The sequence below is a fragment of the Terrapene carolina genome, unplaced genomic scaffold (genome assembly GCF_002925995.2).
Source record: "Terrapene carolina triunguis isolate 2854851 unplaced genomic scaffold, T_m_triunguis-2.0 Scaffold95, whole genome shotgun sequence".
Taxonomy (NCBI): Eukaryota; Metazoa; Chordata; order Testudines; family Emydidae; genus Terrapene; species Terrapene triunguis.
In genome coordinates, this window is record NW_020664446.1 from 32,007,229 (window position 1) to 32,027,473 (window position 20,245).

Genomic DNA, 20,245 nt, shown 5'->3' on the forward strand with positions numbered 1-20,245 from the left:
AGAAAATTGGCAAACTGGGAAAAAAACTTTTCCCACAAAGAATAATAAACACATGGAATAAGATACTGGGCATGATAATTAAAGAAAACAAAAGAAAACTATAAATGAGATTGAGATTATTTTCTGATAGTGAAAGGGTTTGAGGGATATGGCATAAATATAGGAAGATGAGATAAAGATCAACCAAAAAATCAGGGAAGACATCTTAAGCATTTTTCTGTTGCTTAAGTTTCTTAAGAAAATTCATTCTGCACTAAGCAACAGACAAATTTAGGACCCAATCTTACAGACATTTATCATGGGTAGTCCCACAGAACTCAGCGTAGGCAGTGCTTGCAGGACTGGATCTTAATGCGTGCCCTCTATCAATATATAAAACAAAGAACCTATTTTGCAACTAAAGAAATTTATGAAATTTAAAAATGTACCTTGTTCTCTTTGTATCTACTCAGATCTGCTATACAATACTCTTTGAATAATTTATCATAGTATTTCTTTGCCAGTCTCTTTTCCCTGTAACCGGAAAGACAATATTATTGATTAAGCATATGGAAAATACAGAGTGAGGTCAAATTACATAGGTATGGCATTAACAGGACAGGGGCATTGCAGTTTTGTTTTCTCTAATGAATACAAGTTGTAGTGGTAAAAATAAAACAAAATAAGAAAATATACAGCTTGATGGGAGTAATTGCCATGAAACAGTTTTAGTTTCTCTTGAAAATAATTATATATTTTAAAAATTTATTTAAAGCACAAACAAAGCATAATTTTAAAGTTGTACTCTTTGTAGGGGTTTCTGAATGGTAGTTTAGTTCTCTTAGGGAATGAACAATAGTTTGTTAATTTCTGTGTCATCAGTTCATTTTGACACAGAGCTGTATTACTTTATCTCCTACACTTTTTTCATTTTTTAAATTTATCAAGAGTTCAAACAATAAGAGCAAATATGCATGGCAATTTTTAATGAATGAGGAAAAAGATAAATACAAAGTGATCTAAAAATAATGTCTTATTATAGCCCAAGTTACCAATTCATGTCCACTGCATCTTCCTCTTTCCACAGGAATCTATAGTTTTCTCTTACAACATCAAGGTCTGTCTTGTCACTTGCTCTGTGAAAGGGTACATTTTTCTTAAAAAGCAGATCTAGTATTAAAATGAAATTTTACAGCACCAGAAACAAAATAATTAGATCATCATTTGGCAAATGCTGGTATTTTAGAATTCCTTGTAATATGTATTGAGTTGGATATACTGGGAGATATTTTAAGAAGCAACGACTGTTCATGAGAACAAGTATTATACACTAACTTTTTCCCTAAAAGAATAAAAGAGCTTGCTTCCAACATTAAAGTCACTCATAACTATTAAAACTGTGTGTGATTTAATTCTATATGAAAAGTTATGTTTGAAACATAAAAAGAGGATCATCTGCAGCTCAGAACAAGGGTTTAGCTTCCCCGGGAAGATATTTAGTGATATTCCAGACTTCACAGGTATCCTGGGTACAGATTGCCAAAACAGTGCAGAAGATTTATCCACACATCTTCATTAACATTAATGAAGATCATCTAAATAACTGCCTGCACTTCTTTGGAAACCTCAACCCGAGTAACTAGCTTCTCGTGACTTTGGTAAATTTGGTAATTATCCTTTAAAAAGTGCCTGGTACTCCAAATGGCAAACAATTGTACTACCTGCAAGCAGTTATTCCAGCACTATGTACTGCACCACAGAAGTCTGAGTACAAGATTGTCATTTTCTACCCTCATCGGAGCAGCATTTAACATTCTAGGAATGAGAGTTGAACACTCAGCAAATACTGGATTGTTTTAGATACACCCTCCATGTGTTGTCTTTTAATCTACATAACACAAAAATAAAAACTCCCAACTGAATTTCATCTAGCTTTTCATGTATAGATACAAATTGTACAAAGTTAAATCAAGACAACTAACAATTCTACGCATCTAATTCAGATATTTACAACTACCATGGTTGGTACATTTTAGCAAAAAGGTTAATTATTTGATACACAAATAAATTTCTGGTCACAGAATTAATTACAATATTAATAAACCAAAAAGGAGTTTCCCAGCATATATTTAGCAGTTTAATAAAATAGGTTAAGTATGTTCTCTAACGGTACTTACCCTGAACGTTGGAAGTCCTCCTTTTTGCCACCATAGTATAAAATGTAGTCATTCACAAACTTTTTATGTCTTGCATACTGAATAAAGCAAAACTAAGGAATTCATTTTCAGTGTTCTCTCTCACTCCAGGGCTGGTTTATCTGGCTTCACATACCATTACCTCAGATAAGAAGATTAGTACAAAACTGTTTCTACAATATAAGGGATTTAAAGAAGCTATTACCAAAATTAATTTTAATGGAAAGTAAATCTAAAGAATTCTTATTAGAATAACCTTTTATAAATTAATTCACAACAGAAGAATTTTAGGGCAGAATTAAAGTTGTAAAACCCATCCACATGCCATACCCTTATAAAAACTTGTAATATATTTGAAGATGTACAACAGACATTTAATCCAGCCTTTACTGTGTATTCTATTGCAATTCAAACTAGAGTTCCATGATACTCCAACTCTGGTTTAAAATATATTCGCATCATTTTTGCGTGATATAAATATAAAATTACTAATGAAATGAAGCATTTTTTTTTTTACTTTTCAGTGTCAGTGTAAAAGCAATAAACTTCAGTAGATAACTTTGTTTAGGACCACAATATCAAGTTACAGGAAATTATATTGTGATTGTCAGAATATTTCTGTCTTACAGTTGTAATTTGACACACATTTTATATGATAAAACAACAAGCAAAAACAAAACCGTATAAACAATCACGTTGTTCTAGAAATAAGCACCTCCACAAATGGAAATAAAACAGTAAAACAATAACTTAAAATATATAACAAATTTCTCAGACATTTATGGAACTACAGAATTAGAAATAAATTATTTTTCTGGCATGTTCTCAAGCCACATGTTAAATTGAGTTCAATAAGAACTCATTTCTGTCAACCTACTGCCTGCACTAAAATCATTTTATGGAAAAAAATATGGTACATGTATTTTCTGCTAGAAGTTTCCAAATGTTAACTCAATCTTAATCCTATTCTTCAAAAATTAAAGACCTAAATTCAAGCCTACAGGTAGGAGCCTTTATTTAGCAAGGCTACAGGAGGCTGTATATGTCATGATGAAGTTGACTAACTTCAAGGAACTCCAGCTTCTTTGTCACCATTATCAACTTTCAAACTGGAGAAAAAGAATAAGATGGTAGCAGTAGAGAAATTATCCAAATCAAGCACTTATACAAAGCTCCATGAAAACAACAGAAACACTATGGCTAACGAATTCAACCATGGGCTCTTTAATCATAGCTTCTTCTTTAACTGCTTGTTTTTACAATTTGAGGATCATTAGCCAGATACAGATGACTTTATGTGGAAAGAGTACAGGAAAGATAATGTAAAGGTGACACAGCAGGGTTAATTACTTTGGGGGACCACCTGATTTTGTACATAAACATAGCTCACTTGGCCAGAGCGACTGGATTTTATCCTTTCTTGGTCAATGAAGCTTCTGGCCTTTAGCGAGGACATCACATTATTATAAAAAATGTATAGCTCTGTCAACTTACACAGCACAAACAAAATATAAGACAAATTCCTGCCCCAAAGAACTTACAATCTAAATAATACAGAACAGGAAACAGGTTAACACAGTTCAGCTCAGAACAGCCTCAACTTGTAAATGTGCCCTTGGTTCATGGCACTGTGTGTACTCAGATTTTTGTGATAGACCTGACAAAGTAAGAGTGTTTCTTAAAAAGGTAGACTTAGCTGAAGAGTAAGTCTGAGTTAAGTAGCACAAATGACAATTTCTCTCTATTGCAACAAAACGTGGCATCTCCAAATGTTTCCATGTTCCACATATGGATTGCCACAAATCCACACAATATACCCATATTAATCCCAACATAACTAAAAAAATACAAATTCTACTGTTTCCAAATAATTTATAATCATGGCTATATAAGGCAGGAAACTAATTCACTTCAGCTACTGAAACACTAGATAGATAATAATAAAAAAAAATAATGCTAAGATTTACACAGGGCTATTTGAATTCCATCATGCAACATGGCAAGTCTTTGGTCATTGTGACACTCTGTACCTCAGAGTGGCACCCTGGAACCCCCATATTCACCACTGTCATATAATTATGATATGTTTTGTACAAAATATGCCTTGTGAGGTATTATTTTAAAAGTCTTGATCTGTTGAACATTAATATCCTGTTGGACTGTATGTGCTATCATTGTATGTGAAGTTATGAAGTTTTGCTATGTGTGTGTTACTGAAATCTGTTGTGAGGTTGGGAACACCTACAATCAGCCTTTCAGGAAAAACAATGGAGTAGCCAAACAGTGTTAATGGCTCATCAACACCCAACAGGGAAAGAATCCACTATCCCAGAAACGATATATAACAGAGACAGCTTGACCAATGGGGATTGTCTGTTTCCCACATCACAGCAAAAGATCTTTCCAGCAAGCTGGAAGAAACTATAAAAGAGAGGAAGTGACATCATTACTTGGCCTTTCTCCCCTCCCAACTCAACATTTGGAGGACAAAGACTTTGAACTGGGGGAGGGTGGTCTCAGGCCAGGAAAGAGTCTCAGCCTGTGTATTGAGGATCTGTGACTTGTTTGTACCATCTGTCAGGGTGAAACACCACTTGATTCAAATCCCGTATAGTTTGTAGAACTTAGACAGCGATTTTATGTTTTGTTTCTTAAATAACCAACTCTGATCTCTATGCCTGCTACTTATAATCACTTAAAATCTATCTTTCTGTAGTTAATAAACCTGTTTTATATTCTACCTAAAACAGTGTGTTTTGGTTTAAGTGCTTGGGAAATCTCAGCTTAGTTTACAATGGCTAGCATGTGTCCCCTCACATCGAGAGAGGGGCGGACTGGGTAATGAATTTACACTGGCTAGGCTTCTGACCAGTGCAAGATGGTACACTTCTTTGGTGCAAGACGGGGAGCTGGGAGGAATTGGCTGGAGCCTCTCTATTGTTGGTTCATGAGTGGCTGGGAAAGCATTCATATAACTCAGTTGGGTGTGTCTTGGCCTGTGGATGTCTGTGTAAGTGCAGTACCTGCCAGAAGTTTGTGGCTTGACACAGCATCACAGAATGAGAGGGATACCGCAGGTTGGTGGGACAGAGGACTCAGCGATTACACAACCCAGGCTGTACCACGGGAACCCCGTTACAGTGATTTCTCTGTGTTACTGAGAGGAATACGGGCACAATATCACGCAGAAGCAGCATTACTACAGTACCTTCAAAATAACTATTTAATAGGATCATTGAACAAATCTATATCTGCTTAACATAAAGGTCATAAAGCATTACCAATCCTCCAAATTCCCCAGGCAACAAGGAGACTCACATGAACGTGTCTCTGACAGGAGCATTTCTCCCCAAGTGAAAGAAAAGTTGAAAAGCTGAGAATGTGTTTTTACCAATATAAACAAATAATCAAAGGATACAGCATCCATGGCTATCAAATGAAATCTCCTATTTCTCGCTTCTTCCCTGTTAACAGAAATAATAATTTTGTTTGAGTAAAAGTTCAGTTTAAATACAAAAATCTCTGATAGAATTGATCATTACCTATCCCATTGTTCTGCCGCAATTTGTCTGTCAGCCACCTTGACCTGTTTTACTTTCTGGAATGGTTTTACGAGTAGGGCATCTTCATTACTTGTCCTATGCATAGGGAAAAGGTGAGGAATAAATTATTCAAAAAGTTTTCATATACAATAAGTTCTAGTACACCAAAGTCAGCTTGGGAAGTCAGCAGCTTGAATGTTCTAAGGAAAAGGTTGTTGTACAGACTAGCATTGTTTGCCTCTTGTTAAGACAAGTCTATACTACCATGCTAAAGCGGCGCAGCTGTGTAGGAGCTGGATTTTATAATGTACTATGAGAATTAATGTAGGAGCTGGATTTTATAATGTCCCATAAGAATTAATGTATGATTTGATTTCATCCCGTCAGCCACCCTTTTTGAATAGCAGAAAGGAATGACAGACCAGAACAATCCTTCTGACTGATTATGGTCACCCTTTTGTTTTAGGATAAGTTATAATGTCTACTATGGTTTCCTATATGTATTACAAATTAGGCACTCTAGTTAAATATACATTTCTTTGTTTTCAGGTTTTAGTTAGTAAGAGACAGGATTCTCTACTGTGTCTATATTAAGGAGATTAGAGGAACATTGAAGGCCTGGGTCTCAATGTAAATTGTCTTGGTTATTGATTGTAAAACTTAGCAAGGTTTAATTTGCAATGCCTTTTTGCTCGATATAAAATACTACTGTTTGTGTGAATGAGGAATGTATACATCAGGAAGAGATAAGGTGTGAAGGCCATTGTTATAGCCAGATGATCAAGGAAGAAAGAGTGAAGAGACTTAAAGGACATCAAAGAATCATCAACACACATCCATAATGAAGGGCAGACTGATGACCCTGAAGTGAAGGCTGGCACCCCTAAGGACAATTGATTAAATCGGAACAAAGGACAGGATGACCCTCTCGGAGGTGTATTGGAATGTTTACACCAATTAAGAAGTAACCAGTCACAAAGTGACACAGCAAAATCCATAGGCTTCAACAGAGAAAAAAACCTATAAGAACAGGGTGCTTGGCCATGGGACTTTGGGTTCGTCTTGCCACACTCCAGGAGCATCGGATCGCGACCGACAAGAGCCCAGCTCCACACTCGTGCTCAATCTAACTGGCCATTAGATTGACTCAAGCTACAACAGACTGGTAACTAGGAACATGACTGGTAGGAGTGAGTGAGTGAGTGAGTGAGTGAGTGAGTGAGTGAGTGAGTGAGTGTGTGTGTCAAGCATATGCTAACTGTTGTATTTCCAACATTGCTGCGTATTTACCTTCCTCTATAAAGATCCCGTGTGCTTTGTACGAGCATAACAACTGCACCAATGCAGCTGCGCCACTGTAGCACATCTGGTGAAGACATGCTATGCCGACGGGAGAGTGCTCTCCCGTCAGCATAATTACTCCACCTCCGCAAGAGGCAGAAGCTATGTTGGCGGGAGAGCATCAGTGGACACTGCTTTACGTCAATGTAACTTACGTCACTCGAGGGCAGATCGTTTTCATACCCCTGAGCAACGTAAATTACATCGATGTAAGCAGTAGTGTAGACCAGCCCTTAGTTTCTGTGTTAATGAAACCAATGTTAAGATGGGGGTGAGAATGGACTTTACTCATGTGTGGAGTTGAGACCAAGTCCAGACAGGCACCTGCTCATAGGCAATGTATATACAGAGCTGCTTACAACAGTATATCTTGTCTGACAATCCCGTCACTCCACAGTCACATTGTAGGAGTCACGTGGGTAGTCACACAGATATGGAACCTGCTGCAGCAGGTGCTGGGAGACAGGATCATGCTTCATTCCTTCACGCCCTATATCATACAGGCCAAGGATAGAAATATCTCATTCTCATCTAATGATCCCTCAGTTTTTCTTTACCTCAACAGCCCTATATAGATCTAGGATCCAAAGCGGAGGGAAAAGAGGCAATATGTTCAGAGAACAAGAGTTACTGTTGGTAACCCCTTTTTCCTCCCTTCATGGTATTGCCTCCACAGAGCTCCACTGTACCAGATTAATGAACACTGACCTCTCTGAGGGGCACAGACTAAGGAGCACTGCTAGTTGAACAGTGACTGAAGCACTGTCCTCTGAACACCAACATCTGTTCCAAGGCAAACCAAAAATATCAAAAATTCAACAAAAACAAGCAAATAAAATAAACTTTTTATACTAAACTTAATTACACAACTGTTTTAAAACATATTTAGATTTATTTGTCTAACACAGGGGTGGCCAACCCATGGCTCCAGAGCCACATGCGGCTCTTCAGAAGTTAATATGCGGCTCCTTGTATAGGCACCGACTCCAGGGCTGGAGCTACAGGTGCCAACTTTCCAATGTGCCGGGGGGTGCTCACTGCTCAACCCCTGGCTCTGCCACAGGCCCTGTCCCCACTCCACCCCTTCCCGTCCCCTCCCCTGAGCCTGCCATGCCCTCGCTCCTTCCCCCCCCCCCAAGAGCCTCCTGCACGCCACAAAACAGCTGACCAGGAAGTGCGAGGAGGGAGGGTGAGGCACTGATCAGCAGGCCTGCCAGTAGGTGGGAGGTACTGGGAGCAGGGGGGGAGCTGATGTGGGGCTGCTGACGTATTACAGTGGCTCTTTGGCAATGTAGATTGGTAAATTCTGGCTCCTTCTCCAGCTCAGGTTGGCCACCCTTGGTCTAACATTATGGGTAAAAAGGGAATGTTTGCTCCATGATGGCAGGGAGAGAGGTAGTCAGAGACCCATAAAGGGGTAGTATTTATATTGTCAATCTAAGGACTGTAGGACTTGGGAGAACTAAGCATACCAATTGTGCAAAAAGGTTTTGTGGCCACATGGCCAGGCACACAACTCCTGCACTGGGGCTCTGCAGAGGCAATGTCAGGAAGGAGTCTTTTTACATTTTTTCCCAGAAAGAATGAGATTCATCATGAACCAAGGGTAGAATATATACATATGAAGCAAACCCTCATTAGAGTACTACTGGGAGCCAAATAGTGTGTACCAGAACAAAGGGTAAAGAAGATGATTTCTTTGAAACAGCTCCCAATGTTTAATATTTCATCTAACAATTAGAATGATGTAATGCATAGTGGCACTTGGAAAAACAAACTAAAACTGAACAAAAAAGTCAATATTTTTAATAGAATACAGCTAAAAATTCTAAAAAGAGAAAAAACACCTACATTTCTTTTAGTGGTTAAAGCACCTTAAAGGTCAGATATAAAATGCAGTCAGACATCACAAAACACTTCCCCTTACTTCCACTACAGAAAATATAAAAGGCTCCCAGAAAAGGTCCCAGAAAACCTGATTGGAATGGAGCCTGACAGAAGAGTAAGGAAAAGAGTCACAGAAACAGATCCTGGAACAACAACAAAAATTCCTGAATCAATTCAGAACAAATCTGTAGTGCTGTGGGTGAACTGTCAGAGAAGCACAGTGCCACAGCAGAAAAAAATTCCCAATAAAAGATGATCAGACCGCAAAGTTCAGGGTCATAAAGTGTATGAACCGCTAAATGAAACTGACAAGACTGAGCTTAAATGAGCATCTCAAGGGCTATGTGCAAGTTAACTGACCCAATTTGTTGGTCTCTTGAAGCCAGGCTTAACAGAGAGAACAGGCTGGAAGAAATTAAATAATAATCAAGCAGTGTTAGTGTTTCCTTTCCGTGAGGTACGTATTTTATTCCTACAAAACCTGCTGCCATCTGGCCTTGGCCATTTTGATCTCTCTCTTTGTAGTTCCACAAGTCCTGGTGGGTGGTAACAAAGTGATACCAAATTGAACAGAGCAGCCAAAACCCAGCCGTTGATGCTACTGCTTGGAAAAACGAAGCACTCAGCTGAGAGATATGAGAGGCATACAGACACCAGATGGACGTGGCAGAACTGATCTTTCTCAGTTGCTCCTTGGAGACAACATGCTCTGACAAGCCTGAGGAGTCAACGGCATAGGAATCAAATGTATATTTTTATTTTTCACAAACAGCTTCACTATGTCAGAGTTAAAAAAACAGGGTCTTCTATATATATAGCTAGAAGTCATATGCACACAAGAAATGTAATGTACGTCAGTATTATAATGCATTACCTTTTATTCCTTTGGTCAGATTTCTCTCCACTCTCATCATCACTAAAATCAGAATCATAGCCTCCCCGGCCATGTACCTGGAAATAATTAAGAAATAAAGGAAAATGATCAGAACACAACAAAATTAGAATCTTAGAAATGTAGGACTAGAAGGGACATCGAGTGGTCATCTAATCCAGCCCTATGCACTGAGTTAGGACAAAGTCTAGCTAGATCATCCCTGACAGTTGTTTGTCTAACCTGTTCTCCAACTATGCGGATTCCACAATCTTCCTTGGAAGCCTATTCCAGTGCTTAACTATCCTTATAGTTAGAAAGTTTTTCCTAATATCTAACCTAAATCTCCTTTGCTGCAGATTGAGGGCTTTGACTACATGGCACCACAGATCCAGATTACAAGGGTCTAAACCAGGGGTTGGCAACCTTTCAGAAGTGGTGTGCCGAGTCTTCATTGATTCACTCTAATTTAAGGTTTTGCATGCCAGTAATACATTTAAACGTTTTTAGACAGTCTCTTTCTATAAGTCTATAATATATAACTAAACTATTGTTGTCTGTAAAGTAAATAAGTTTTTTAAAATGTTTAAGAAGCTTCACTTTAAATTAAATTAAAATGCAGAGCCCCCCGGACCGGTGGCCAGGACCTGGGCAGTGTGAGTGCCACTGAAAATCAGCTCGCGTACCGCCTTCAGCACGCGTGCCATAGGTTGCCTACCACTGGTCTAAACTGTAGAGTGCTCCATGTTGCACTCTAATTGCCCATGTAGATCCTGCTGGTGCAAAGTAAAAGATACATAGTTCCCCATTTCAGGACTGCATCAGTGCAAACTACATACCTTTTAGTTCACAAAATGGAACTATATCAACACAAACTAGGTATCTGTTAGTTCATGCTAACAGGGTCTACATGGGCAGTAAGAGCACAACATGTTAGTGAGCATGAACCATACTGGTACTGCCCACTGTCAAAGACACAATACTAGACTATATGGCTATTGGGTCAGTCTGGAAATTCCTACATTTCAACAACCATTATCCTCAGACAAAAACCTGGGAAAACAGGTAATACTAACACTTTGCCTTGAAGGTTAACAAACTTGGATTCCACTGAACCTACAGAAGAATCAAATGTCAGAGACAATGCTCTTCCAGATTCCAAATGCTCAAAGCTATGAATTCTTACTTTTCATCAATTGTGGCAATTTTGCCGGACAATCTTTTAGGTAGCCAGAACCAAACCATATAGTGTTTTATATATCAAAATCAACATCGACATCATCCCGATGTGCAGAAAGAATAGCAAATATGGCAAGCGACCAGCTTGGCTTAACAGTGAAATCTTCGGTGAGCTTAAACACAAAAAGGAAGCTTACAAGAAGTGGAAACTTGGACAGATGACTAGGGAGAAGTATAAAAATATTGCTCGAGCATGAAGGGGTGTAATCAGGAAGGCCAAGGCACAATTGGAGTTGCAGCTAGCATGGGATGTGAAGGGTAACAAGAAGGGTTTCTACAGGTATGTTAGCAACAAGAAGGTGGTCTTGGAAAGTGTGGGACCCTTACAGAATGGGGGAGGCAATCTAGTGACAGATGATGTGGAAAAAGCTGAAGTACTCAATGTTTTTTTTTTTGCCTCTGTCTTCACAGACAAGGTCAGCTCCCAGGCTGCTGCTCTGGGCAGCACAGTATGGGGAGGAGGTGAGCAGCCCTCAGTGGTGAAAGAACAGGTTAAGGACTATTTAGAAAAGCTGGACATGCACAAGTCCATGGGGCCGGATGCAATGCATCAGAGGGTGCTGAGGGAGTTGGTTGATGTGATTGCAGAGCCATTGGCTGTTATCTTTGAAAATTCAAATTGCGATTGGGGGAGGTCCCAGACGATTGGAAAAAAGCAAATATAGTGCCCATCTTTAAAAAAGGGAAGAAGCAGAATCCGGGGAACTACAGACCAGTCAGCCTCACCTCAGTCCCCGGAAAAATCATGGAGCAGGTCCTCAAGGAATCCATTTTGAACCACTTGGAGGAGGAGAAGAAGGTGATCAGGAACAGTCAACATGGATTCACCAGGGACAAGTCATGTCTGACCAACCTGATTGCCTTCTATGATGAGATAACTGGCTCTGTGGATATGGGGAAAGTGGTGGACATGATATACCTTGACTTTAGCAAAGCTTTTGATAAGGTCTCCAACAGTATTCTTGCCAGCAAGTTAAAGGAGTATGGATTGGATGAATGGACTACACGGTGGATAGAAGGCTGGCTAGATCGTCGGGCTCAGCGAGTAGTGATCAATGGCTAGATGTCTAGTTGGCAGCCGGTATCAAGCGGAGTGCCCCAGGGGTTGGCCCTGGGGACGGTTTTGTTCAAGATCTTCATTAATGGGATGGATTCACCCTCAGCAAATTTGAGGATGACACTAAGTTTGGGGTGAGAGGTAGATATTCTGGAGGGTAGGGATAGGGTCCAGAGTGACCTAGACAAATTGGAAGATTGAGCCAAAAGAAATCTGATGAGGTTCAACAAGGACAAGTGCAGAGTCCTGCATTTAGGACAGAAGAATCCCATGCACTGCTACAGGCTGGGGACCAACTGGCTAAGCAGCAGTTCTGCAGAAAAGGACCTGGGGATTACAGTGGACGAGAAGCTGCATATGAGTCAACAGTGTACCCTTGTTGCCAAGAAAGCTTACAGCATATTGGGCTGAATTAGTAGGAGCATTGCCAGAAGATCGAGGGAAGTGATTATTCCCCTCTATTCAGCACTGGTGAGGCCACATCTGGAGTACTGCGTCCAGTTTTGGGCCCCCCACTGAAGAAAGGATGTGGACAAATTATAGAGAGTCCAGTGGAGGGCAATGAAAATGATTAGGTGTCTTATGACTTATGAGGAGAGGCTGAGGGAACTGGGCTTATTTAGTCTGCAGAAAAGAAGAGTGAGGGGGGATTTGATAGCAGCCTTCAACTATCTGAAGGGGGGTTTCAAAGAGGATGAAGCTAGGCTGTTTGCAGTGGTGGCAGATGACAGAACAAGGAGCAATGGTCTCAAGTTGCAGTGGGAGAGGTCTAGGTTGGATATTAGGAAACACTATTTCACTAGGAGGGTGGTGAAGACTGGAATCGGTTACCTAGGGAGGTGGTGAAATCTCATCCTTGGAGGTTTTTAAGGCCCGGCTTGACACAGCCCTGGCTGGGATGATTTAGTTGGGCTTGGTCCTGCTTTGAGCAGGGGGTTGGACTAGATGACCTCCTGAGGTCTCTTCCAACCCTAATCTTCTATGATTCTATTAGCTTAATTGCACTAAGAAGCAAACTGGAGGCTAGCACATACTTTAGAGAACAGATACAATGTTATGATAACTTATAAACAGAGAATTTGCAAATTATGTCCCTTCTGCTATCCTCTCTTTGTCTTTTCTATTTACATTGCTAGTCCCTGCTCCAAAGAGCTTATCTATTACTCTGTACAGTGCCTAGCACAAATCTTAGCCCCTAGTGCTACTATAATACCAACAAACAGTAACAATAGCAGCAGAACACATAAATAAACAGAAAGCCACATCCTGCACTAGAGGTAGCTTCCAAGTTACCTTGGAAGAGTAGCCTCACATAGAGTACATTGCAGTAACCCAATCTGGAGTTCAACAGTACAGGTAACTGTGTCTCGGTTAGTATCAGAAAAAACAGTCACAGTGACCTAGCTACTGACAGTTGGAAAAACGCATCTCTGACTATCAACAATACCAGGTGAACGTTACTATGGTGCACCTACAGTGGCTACATCCTGACACTTGCAAATATCATGCTGGAGAGACAATAGCATTCTCTGCCAAGCTGCTTGCAAGCTTGTGGACCAAATATATATTATGCTGAATACCACTGTCTTTGTGTAGCAATGCTCAAGGAGATTTTTTAAAAAACTATTTTTTTTTAACTTTAATTTTATTATTGGGTTGTTGGAGTTTTGTTTTCCTTCCTGTTCTTGGTTTGAAACTACAGTTTCTCTCTCTCGAAGACGGAGACAAGACTGGTCTGGAGCAATAACATCCCTCCAGGATTCTCCATGCAACTCAGTAAATTCCCCTGCTTCCCATCCCACACACTGTCCTATGGAGCCCAAAGAGGACATATCACCTCTCTGTTTTTCCCCAAGAAGTGACAAGTAGGTACTTGCTGGAGCACTGTGGAGAAATAAGTGGATTTAATTAGCAATACAGAGTGTAGAAGGGATCAACTTGCTATTCATCCATTAACTAAAAACCCAGTTCTTGTATTCTCTTTTTCACATTTCAGAAGTGTAGAAGATGTTGCTGAGGCATTATCTGAAGAGTTGTAGCAACACCAAGTAAACTACATATATTGAGGAGGTGCACTCGCATATATGTATTTCTTAATTAGCTATTATTATTTCTGTCCTTTATATTTTTCAGGAAACTTCCCAAGAAACTAAACAGAAAAAAAAAAAAAAAAGACTACAGGTGCCACTCTACACTACTGCAGTGTCAGAGTAGCCAGCATGTGCTGGCACAGAAGCTGAAATGGTGCAATAAATCCTCCCAGCACAACCCCACAATGCTCTAAACCAGTGATACTCAGACTGAGGCTCTCAAGCCCCAAGTACCTCTTTCATATGTTTCCTGCACCTCTTTGAAGCACACGATATTAAACACTGTATGATTGAATATACAGTACTATAGTAAATGAAAATTAATTCACACTACTGTGGCTCTTTTGAGTAATGTTAATTGCTAATTTGACTCCTGAACCACTGAGGTTTGAGTATCAGTGCTCTAGAACAGTGGTTAACAAACTGTGGGTCGCGACCCAATACTGAGTCACGGAATGGAAGGCACTGGGTCGTGGCGGCTCTGGTCAGCACCGCCGACCGGGCCGTTAAAAGTCCCGTCGGCAGTGCTGCCCAGCTAAGGCAGGCTAGTCCCTACCTGTTCCGACACTGCGCTGCACCCCAGAAGCGGCAGCAGCAGGTCCTAGGCGAAGGGGCCACGGGCCGCACTCTTATTGGCCGGGGGCGGTGCCTGCGGGCGAGAGCCTCTGCCTAGGAGCTGGACCTGTTGCTGGCCACTTCCAGGGCACAGCGCGGTCGACGGTGCCAGGAAAGGTGGGAAGCCTGCGGCTGCGCCGCTGAACAGGAGCCACTGGAGGTAAGCCCGTGCCCCAATCCCCTGCCCCAGCCCTGAGCCCCCCTCAAACCCAGAGACCCTTCCTGCACCCCAAACCCCTCATCCCCAGCCCCACCCGAGCCTGCACCCCCAGCCCAGAGCCCTGAGCCCCTCCCGCACGCCAACCCTCTGGCCCCAGCCCAAAGCCCCCACCACACCCTGAACCCTTCATTCCCGGCCCTACCCCGCAGCCCTCACCCCTACACTCAAATTCTCTGCCCCAGCCCTGAGCCCCTCCTACACCCCAAACCCCTCATCCCCAGCTCCATTGGGTCGCGGGCACCAAGCATTTTCTTCAACAGGGTCGCCAGAAAAAATGTTTGAAAACCACTGCTCTAGACCATATTTCAGTGACAGATTTGACAGCTCAAAACAGGCTCTGTCATTTGTTAAGCCACTCACCTACAGGACCAGTCAAGATGCAGTCAAGATGACACTCAACTGGAGAAGGCTCTACCATTTCCAGGCCACCCTCTAAAACTCTTTCTCTGTAGGCCCAAGAGCAGAGTTAGACAACCACTGTAAAAACACTTGTGGTATGTCTATACTAGTAGCTCAAATGTTGCTATCACAGGTGGAGCTGCCTGAGTGGCAGACCCACAGTAGAAAAAGTACTGGCATAGACAATGCCTGAGACAGTACTGAAGAAATGCCCTAGCTCGATGTTAGGATGTACTGGGGTACCAATTTTTGGATGAGACACAAAAATGAAGTACTAATCCTTGAAAGTCTTCCATCCAAATAACTGACCCGCCCTACTTTGCTTGTGAAGTCTGCAGGATCACAGTATGTTTGTATCAACCCAAGTTTCCAAAAATTCTACTTACCCAGGGCTATAATATTTTCCCTACAAGACAAGTATAACATAATTAGTATTTTTATTATTAATCCTCATGGTAAAAGGCATGCAAGTCTTTGTGCCTAGACTGCTAAATTTTCATGACAATTTTTCAAGGTTATAATCCATGTATGTTTATTTTATTATTAGGGCTGTCAATTAACTGCAGTTAACTGAAGCGATTAACTCAAAACAAAGTATCACGATTAATCTCAGATTTAATTGCACTGTTAAACAATAATAGAATACCATTTTAAATTTATTATAAATATTTTGGGATGTTTTTCTACATTTTCAAATATATTCATTTCAGTTACAACACAGAATACAATGTGTACAGTGCTCAGTTTATATTATTTTTATTACTAATATTTGTAAAATATTTACTAATATTTGTAAAAACAATAAACCAAAGAAATAGTATTTTTCAATTGACCACATACAAGTACTGTAGTGCAATCTCTTTATTCTGAAAGTGCAATTTACAAATGTAGATTTTATTCTTTTTTAACATAACTGCACTCAAGATTAAACAACGTAAAACTTTAGAGCCTACGAGTCCACTCAGTTCTCCTTCTTGTTCAGCCAATCGCTAAGACAAACAAGTTTGTTTACATTTATGGGAGATAATGCTGCCGCTTCTTACTTACGTCACCTGAAAGTGAGAACAGGCATTCCCATGGCACTTTTGTAGCTAGCATTGCAAGGTGTTTACATACCAGATATGCTAAACATTCGTATGCCCCTTCATGTTTCCGCTACTATTTCAGAGGACATGCTTCCATTCTGATGACGCTCGTTAAAAAAAAATGTGTTAATTAAATTTGTGACTGAACGCCTTGGGGGAGAATTGTATGTCTCCTACTCCATGGTTTTACCTGCATTCTGCCATATATTTCATGTTATGGAAGTCTCAGATGACAACCCAGCATATTTTGTTCAATTCAAGAACACTTTCATTGCAGATTTGACAAAACACAAAGAGGGTACCAATATGAGATTTCTAAAGATAGCTACAGCACTTAACCGAAGGTTTAAGAGTCTGAAATGCCCTTCAGAATCTGAAAGGGACAAGGTGTGGAGCATGCTGTCAGAAGTCTTAAAAGAGCAACACTCCAGTTTGGAAACTACAGAACCCGAACCACCACAAAAGAAAATCAACCTACTGCTGGTCGCGTCTGACTCAGACGATGAAAATGAACATGCATCAGTCCACACTGCTTTGGATCGTTATCGAGCAGAACCCGTCATCAGCATGGAAACATGTCCTCTAGAATGGTAGTCGAAGCGTGAAGGGGCAGATAAACGTTTAGCATATCTGGCGCATAAATACCTTGCAACACTAGCTACAACAGTGCCATGGAAATTTTCAGGTGACATTGTAAATAAGAAGCAGACAGCATTATCTCCTGTAAATGTAAGAAACGTGTTTGTCTTAGTGATGGGCTAAACAAGAAGTAGGACTGAGTGGACTTGTAGGCTCTAAAGTTTTACATTGTTTTGTTTTTCAGTACAGTTATGTAAAAATAATTCTACATTTGTAAATTGCACTTTCACGATAAAGAGATTGCACTACAGTGCTTGTATGAGGTGAATTGAAAAATACTATTTTCAATACCGTACCATTTACAGTGAAAATATTTGTAAACTAAAATAATATAAAGTGAGCACTGTACACTTTGTATTCTGTGTTGTAAAGCAATATATTTGAAAATGTAGAAAACATCAAAAAATATTTAAATAAATGGTATTCTATTATTGTTTAATAGTGCGATTAAAACTGCGATTGTGTTTTTAATCTTTTGACAGCCCTATTTATTATGTACCAATAAATTAAAGGTAGTTTTATTTTCAACTAAAGAAAACATTTTATCATGCTCCCTTTATCTGCTATGCTGAGGGCTTGTCTACACTGGCAATGCTAAAGTTTAACATGGCTTGTGTAGTCGCGGCGGAGCGCTGGGAGAGAGTGGTCTAAAAAAACCACCTCCACGAGGGGCACAGCTCCCAGCACTGGTGCACTGTCTACACTGGTGCTTTACAGCACTGAAACTTGCTGTGCTCAGGGGGGTGTTTTTTTACACCCCTGAGCAAGAAAGTTGCAGCGCTGTAAATTGCCAGACAGGCCCTGAGTTTAATTCGCTCAGAAACAAAGTGCAGTATGTCTCAATGAATAATTAAGGTTTAGTAAATACATTTTTTTCCCAAAATGGGAAAATGAAAAACCTGAAAATCATCTAATTTATTGACCAACATGCAGCTTTTCATACCAAAGAGAATTAACTTTTCTTTAGGAAAGAAATAAAACACTGAAACAGCAAAATTAAAACAAGTGACTCCAATTATGTACTCCTGTTCTTTTTGCGGATACAGACTAACACGGCTGCTACTCTGAAACCTGTCATTATGCAAGGCACTGCATTTAGCCGTATGGAGTGGAAATCCATCAACTTCATGAAAAAACTCGTACAGATACAGACAATTTATTAGTCTCTAAGGTGCCACAAGTACTCCTGTTCTTTTTGCGGATACAGACTAACACGGCTGCTACTCTGAAACCTGCAATTATGTTTTGTTACCAATTTAAATCAGCCCAACTTTTTGGCTCAGTTAACAGGCTGGTGTATACATCTCAGATGCAAATCACTACTAGCAAATAGCACCCACACCAGCAACCTCAACAGAACAGAGCCGTCACTGGAGAAGAGAAGGAACCCATCTACACTGGGGTGAAGGCACATTGGTGGCATGGGCAAGGAATAAAGACGTTAGCAAAATAAAGAGTCAAAAAAGTTTTAATAAGTACAGTTCTCAAATGATAAAGGCAAAAGCAAGAATATAAAGGTAAATAAGAAGATCAAAGGACCAGAAGTTTGTAGGGCACCAGAGAGAAGAATCACATTGAAAATTTGCCAAAGATATTGGTCAGGAATCACTGACAAAACAAATGCTCATGCTTCAAAAAATACGGAGTCGCCTCTGCATTTCGCAGGCCATGTCAGAAGCGGACCGAGAGGAACAGGAGTACCGAGGAGGACCACATCAGTCCAGGAGAAAAGCGACCCCCGTCTAGTGAAGGGCCTCTCCCTCCCCCCCTGAACGCCCCTTCCCCTCGATGAGGGGGTCTCCTGGCTGCCCAGCCTCCCCCCGTGGGCGGGTCAGTGGCTGCCCCGAGCCCCGCTCTCCCCTCCGCAGGGAGCGCCACGGCTGTTACTCACGGCCTGAGAGAGCAGCAGCTGGGCCGGCACCATGGTTGCCGGCTCGGTCAGCGCCCAGGGACGAGGGCAGGGGAGCGCTTCCCGGACGTGAACCGGCCGGTGGTTGGGCGCTTCCAGCCCCGGCCGAGCGAGAGGCGCAGGCCGGGCCGGCTCCCAGCGGCGTCCCTCCGCGTGAAAGGCCCGGCCGGAAACCGGGGCTGGGGCAGGGCTCACTCAACGCGACCTTACGCAATGAGCGCCGCGGCCGGGCTGGCGAGGCTCCAGCCCTGGAGCGGGGCTGCCTGGAGGGAGAGAGACACCGGGGGAGACCCCTGCGCGGGCGGGCCCTCCTCGGAGACGGGAACGCGGGGCTTGGCGCAGGGGAATGGGCGTGATTCGAACACAAAGCTGGTTAGAGGCATGAAACCGACCAGGGCTGGGAGCAGAGCGAGCCAAGGAATTGGAGGGTGAAGGTTAAATAAAACCTCTTCTGCACCCGGGAGCTGTACTGAGCGTGCTCCGGAATCCCTTGTCCCTCCCTATGCTGCCGCCTGCCTCTTCCCACTCCGCCTGCCATCAGCAGAGCTGTATCCACCTCCATGCTCCCCCTAAATACACAGCTACGATAGGGCTTTGCTAGTGTTCTAGTACTGTGTGACTTGTGTGAAGTGACTCCTGCCGCTGCAGCCCTTTGGCCTTGGTTCCTAACACAGCTGCAGCCTTCCTGGCCACACAGGTTGCAGAAGGCTTTGATAGACACTTGCTCTGCAACACTATTCTGCCAGCCTAGTCTGGAGAAAGTTTACCCTACTGAAGACAGTAAAAAAGAAAACTGAGTGCCAGAAATATGCCAAGGTATTGAGTTAAAAGAAAAGTGCAAAGTAAATAGGGTTCCCTTCCTTCTCACTACAGCACCATATCAGGGACTTGGCCATCTCTCCCCTGCTGAGATGATAAAGCCCTGGGGGAATTCCTAGAGAAAAGGGAGGGGGTGAAATAACCATAGGCGTAGTTTGACTTCTATATTGGGGGGCAGCTACAGTCAAGCCAACGTGGCTGCACCTGGGGGGAGGGGCAAATTCTGTGCCAGCCCATAGGGACGGCATTTCAGGGGGGGGGGGGAAATTTTAATGGGGTTCCCAGGGACTATTTAAGCAACGGAAAACTCTAATTTTTTTTTTTTTTTTTTTTTTGCAGATAAAACTTAGAAATTATC

The 20,245-nt window shown here is 41.6% G+C and overlaps 1 protein-coding gene across 2 annotated transcripts in view; it reads right to left on the reverse strand.

The window, feature by feature from the left end:
- Positions 1–19,864, reverse strand: part of LOC112101768 (protein FRA10AC1) — a 64,554-nt gene extending 44,690 nt beyond the window's left edge. Inside the window, exons 1-7 of one of the 2 annotated variants that reach the window (XM_024192631.2) lie at positions 19,051–19,863; positions 9,819–9,895; positions 5,717–5,812; positions 5,593–5,638; positions 2,157–2,233; positions 1,032–1,115; positions 429–513 (exon numbers count right to left, since the gene is read on the reverse strand). In XM_024192631.2, coding sequence (XP_024048399.1) covers positions 429–513; positions 1,032–1,115; positions 2,157–2,233; positions 5,593–5,638; positions 5,717–5,812; positions 9,819–9,895; positions 19,051–19,083 — 498 coding nt within the window. In that variant the 5' untranslated portion in view covers positions 19,084–19,863. Of the gene's footprint in view, positions 1–428; positions 514–1,031; positions 1,116–2,156; positions 2,234–5,592; positions 5,639–5,716; positions 5,813–9,818; positions 9,896–19,050 lie in introns of both variants that reach the window. The other variant, XM_029911340.1, reaches the window with a different exon arrangement.
- Between the last annotated feature and the right edge of the window lie 381 nt (positions 19,865–20,245).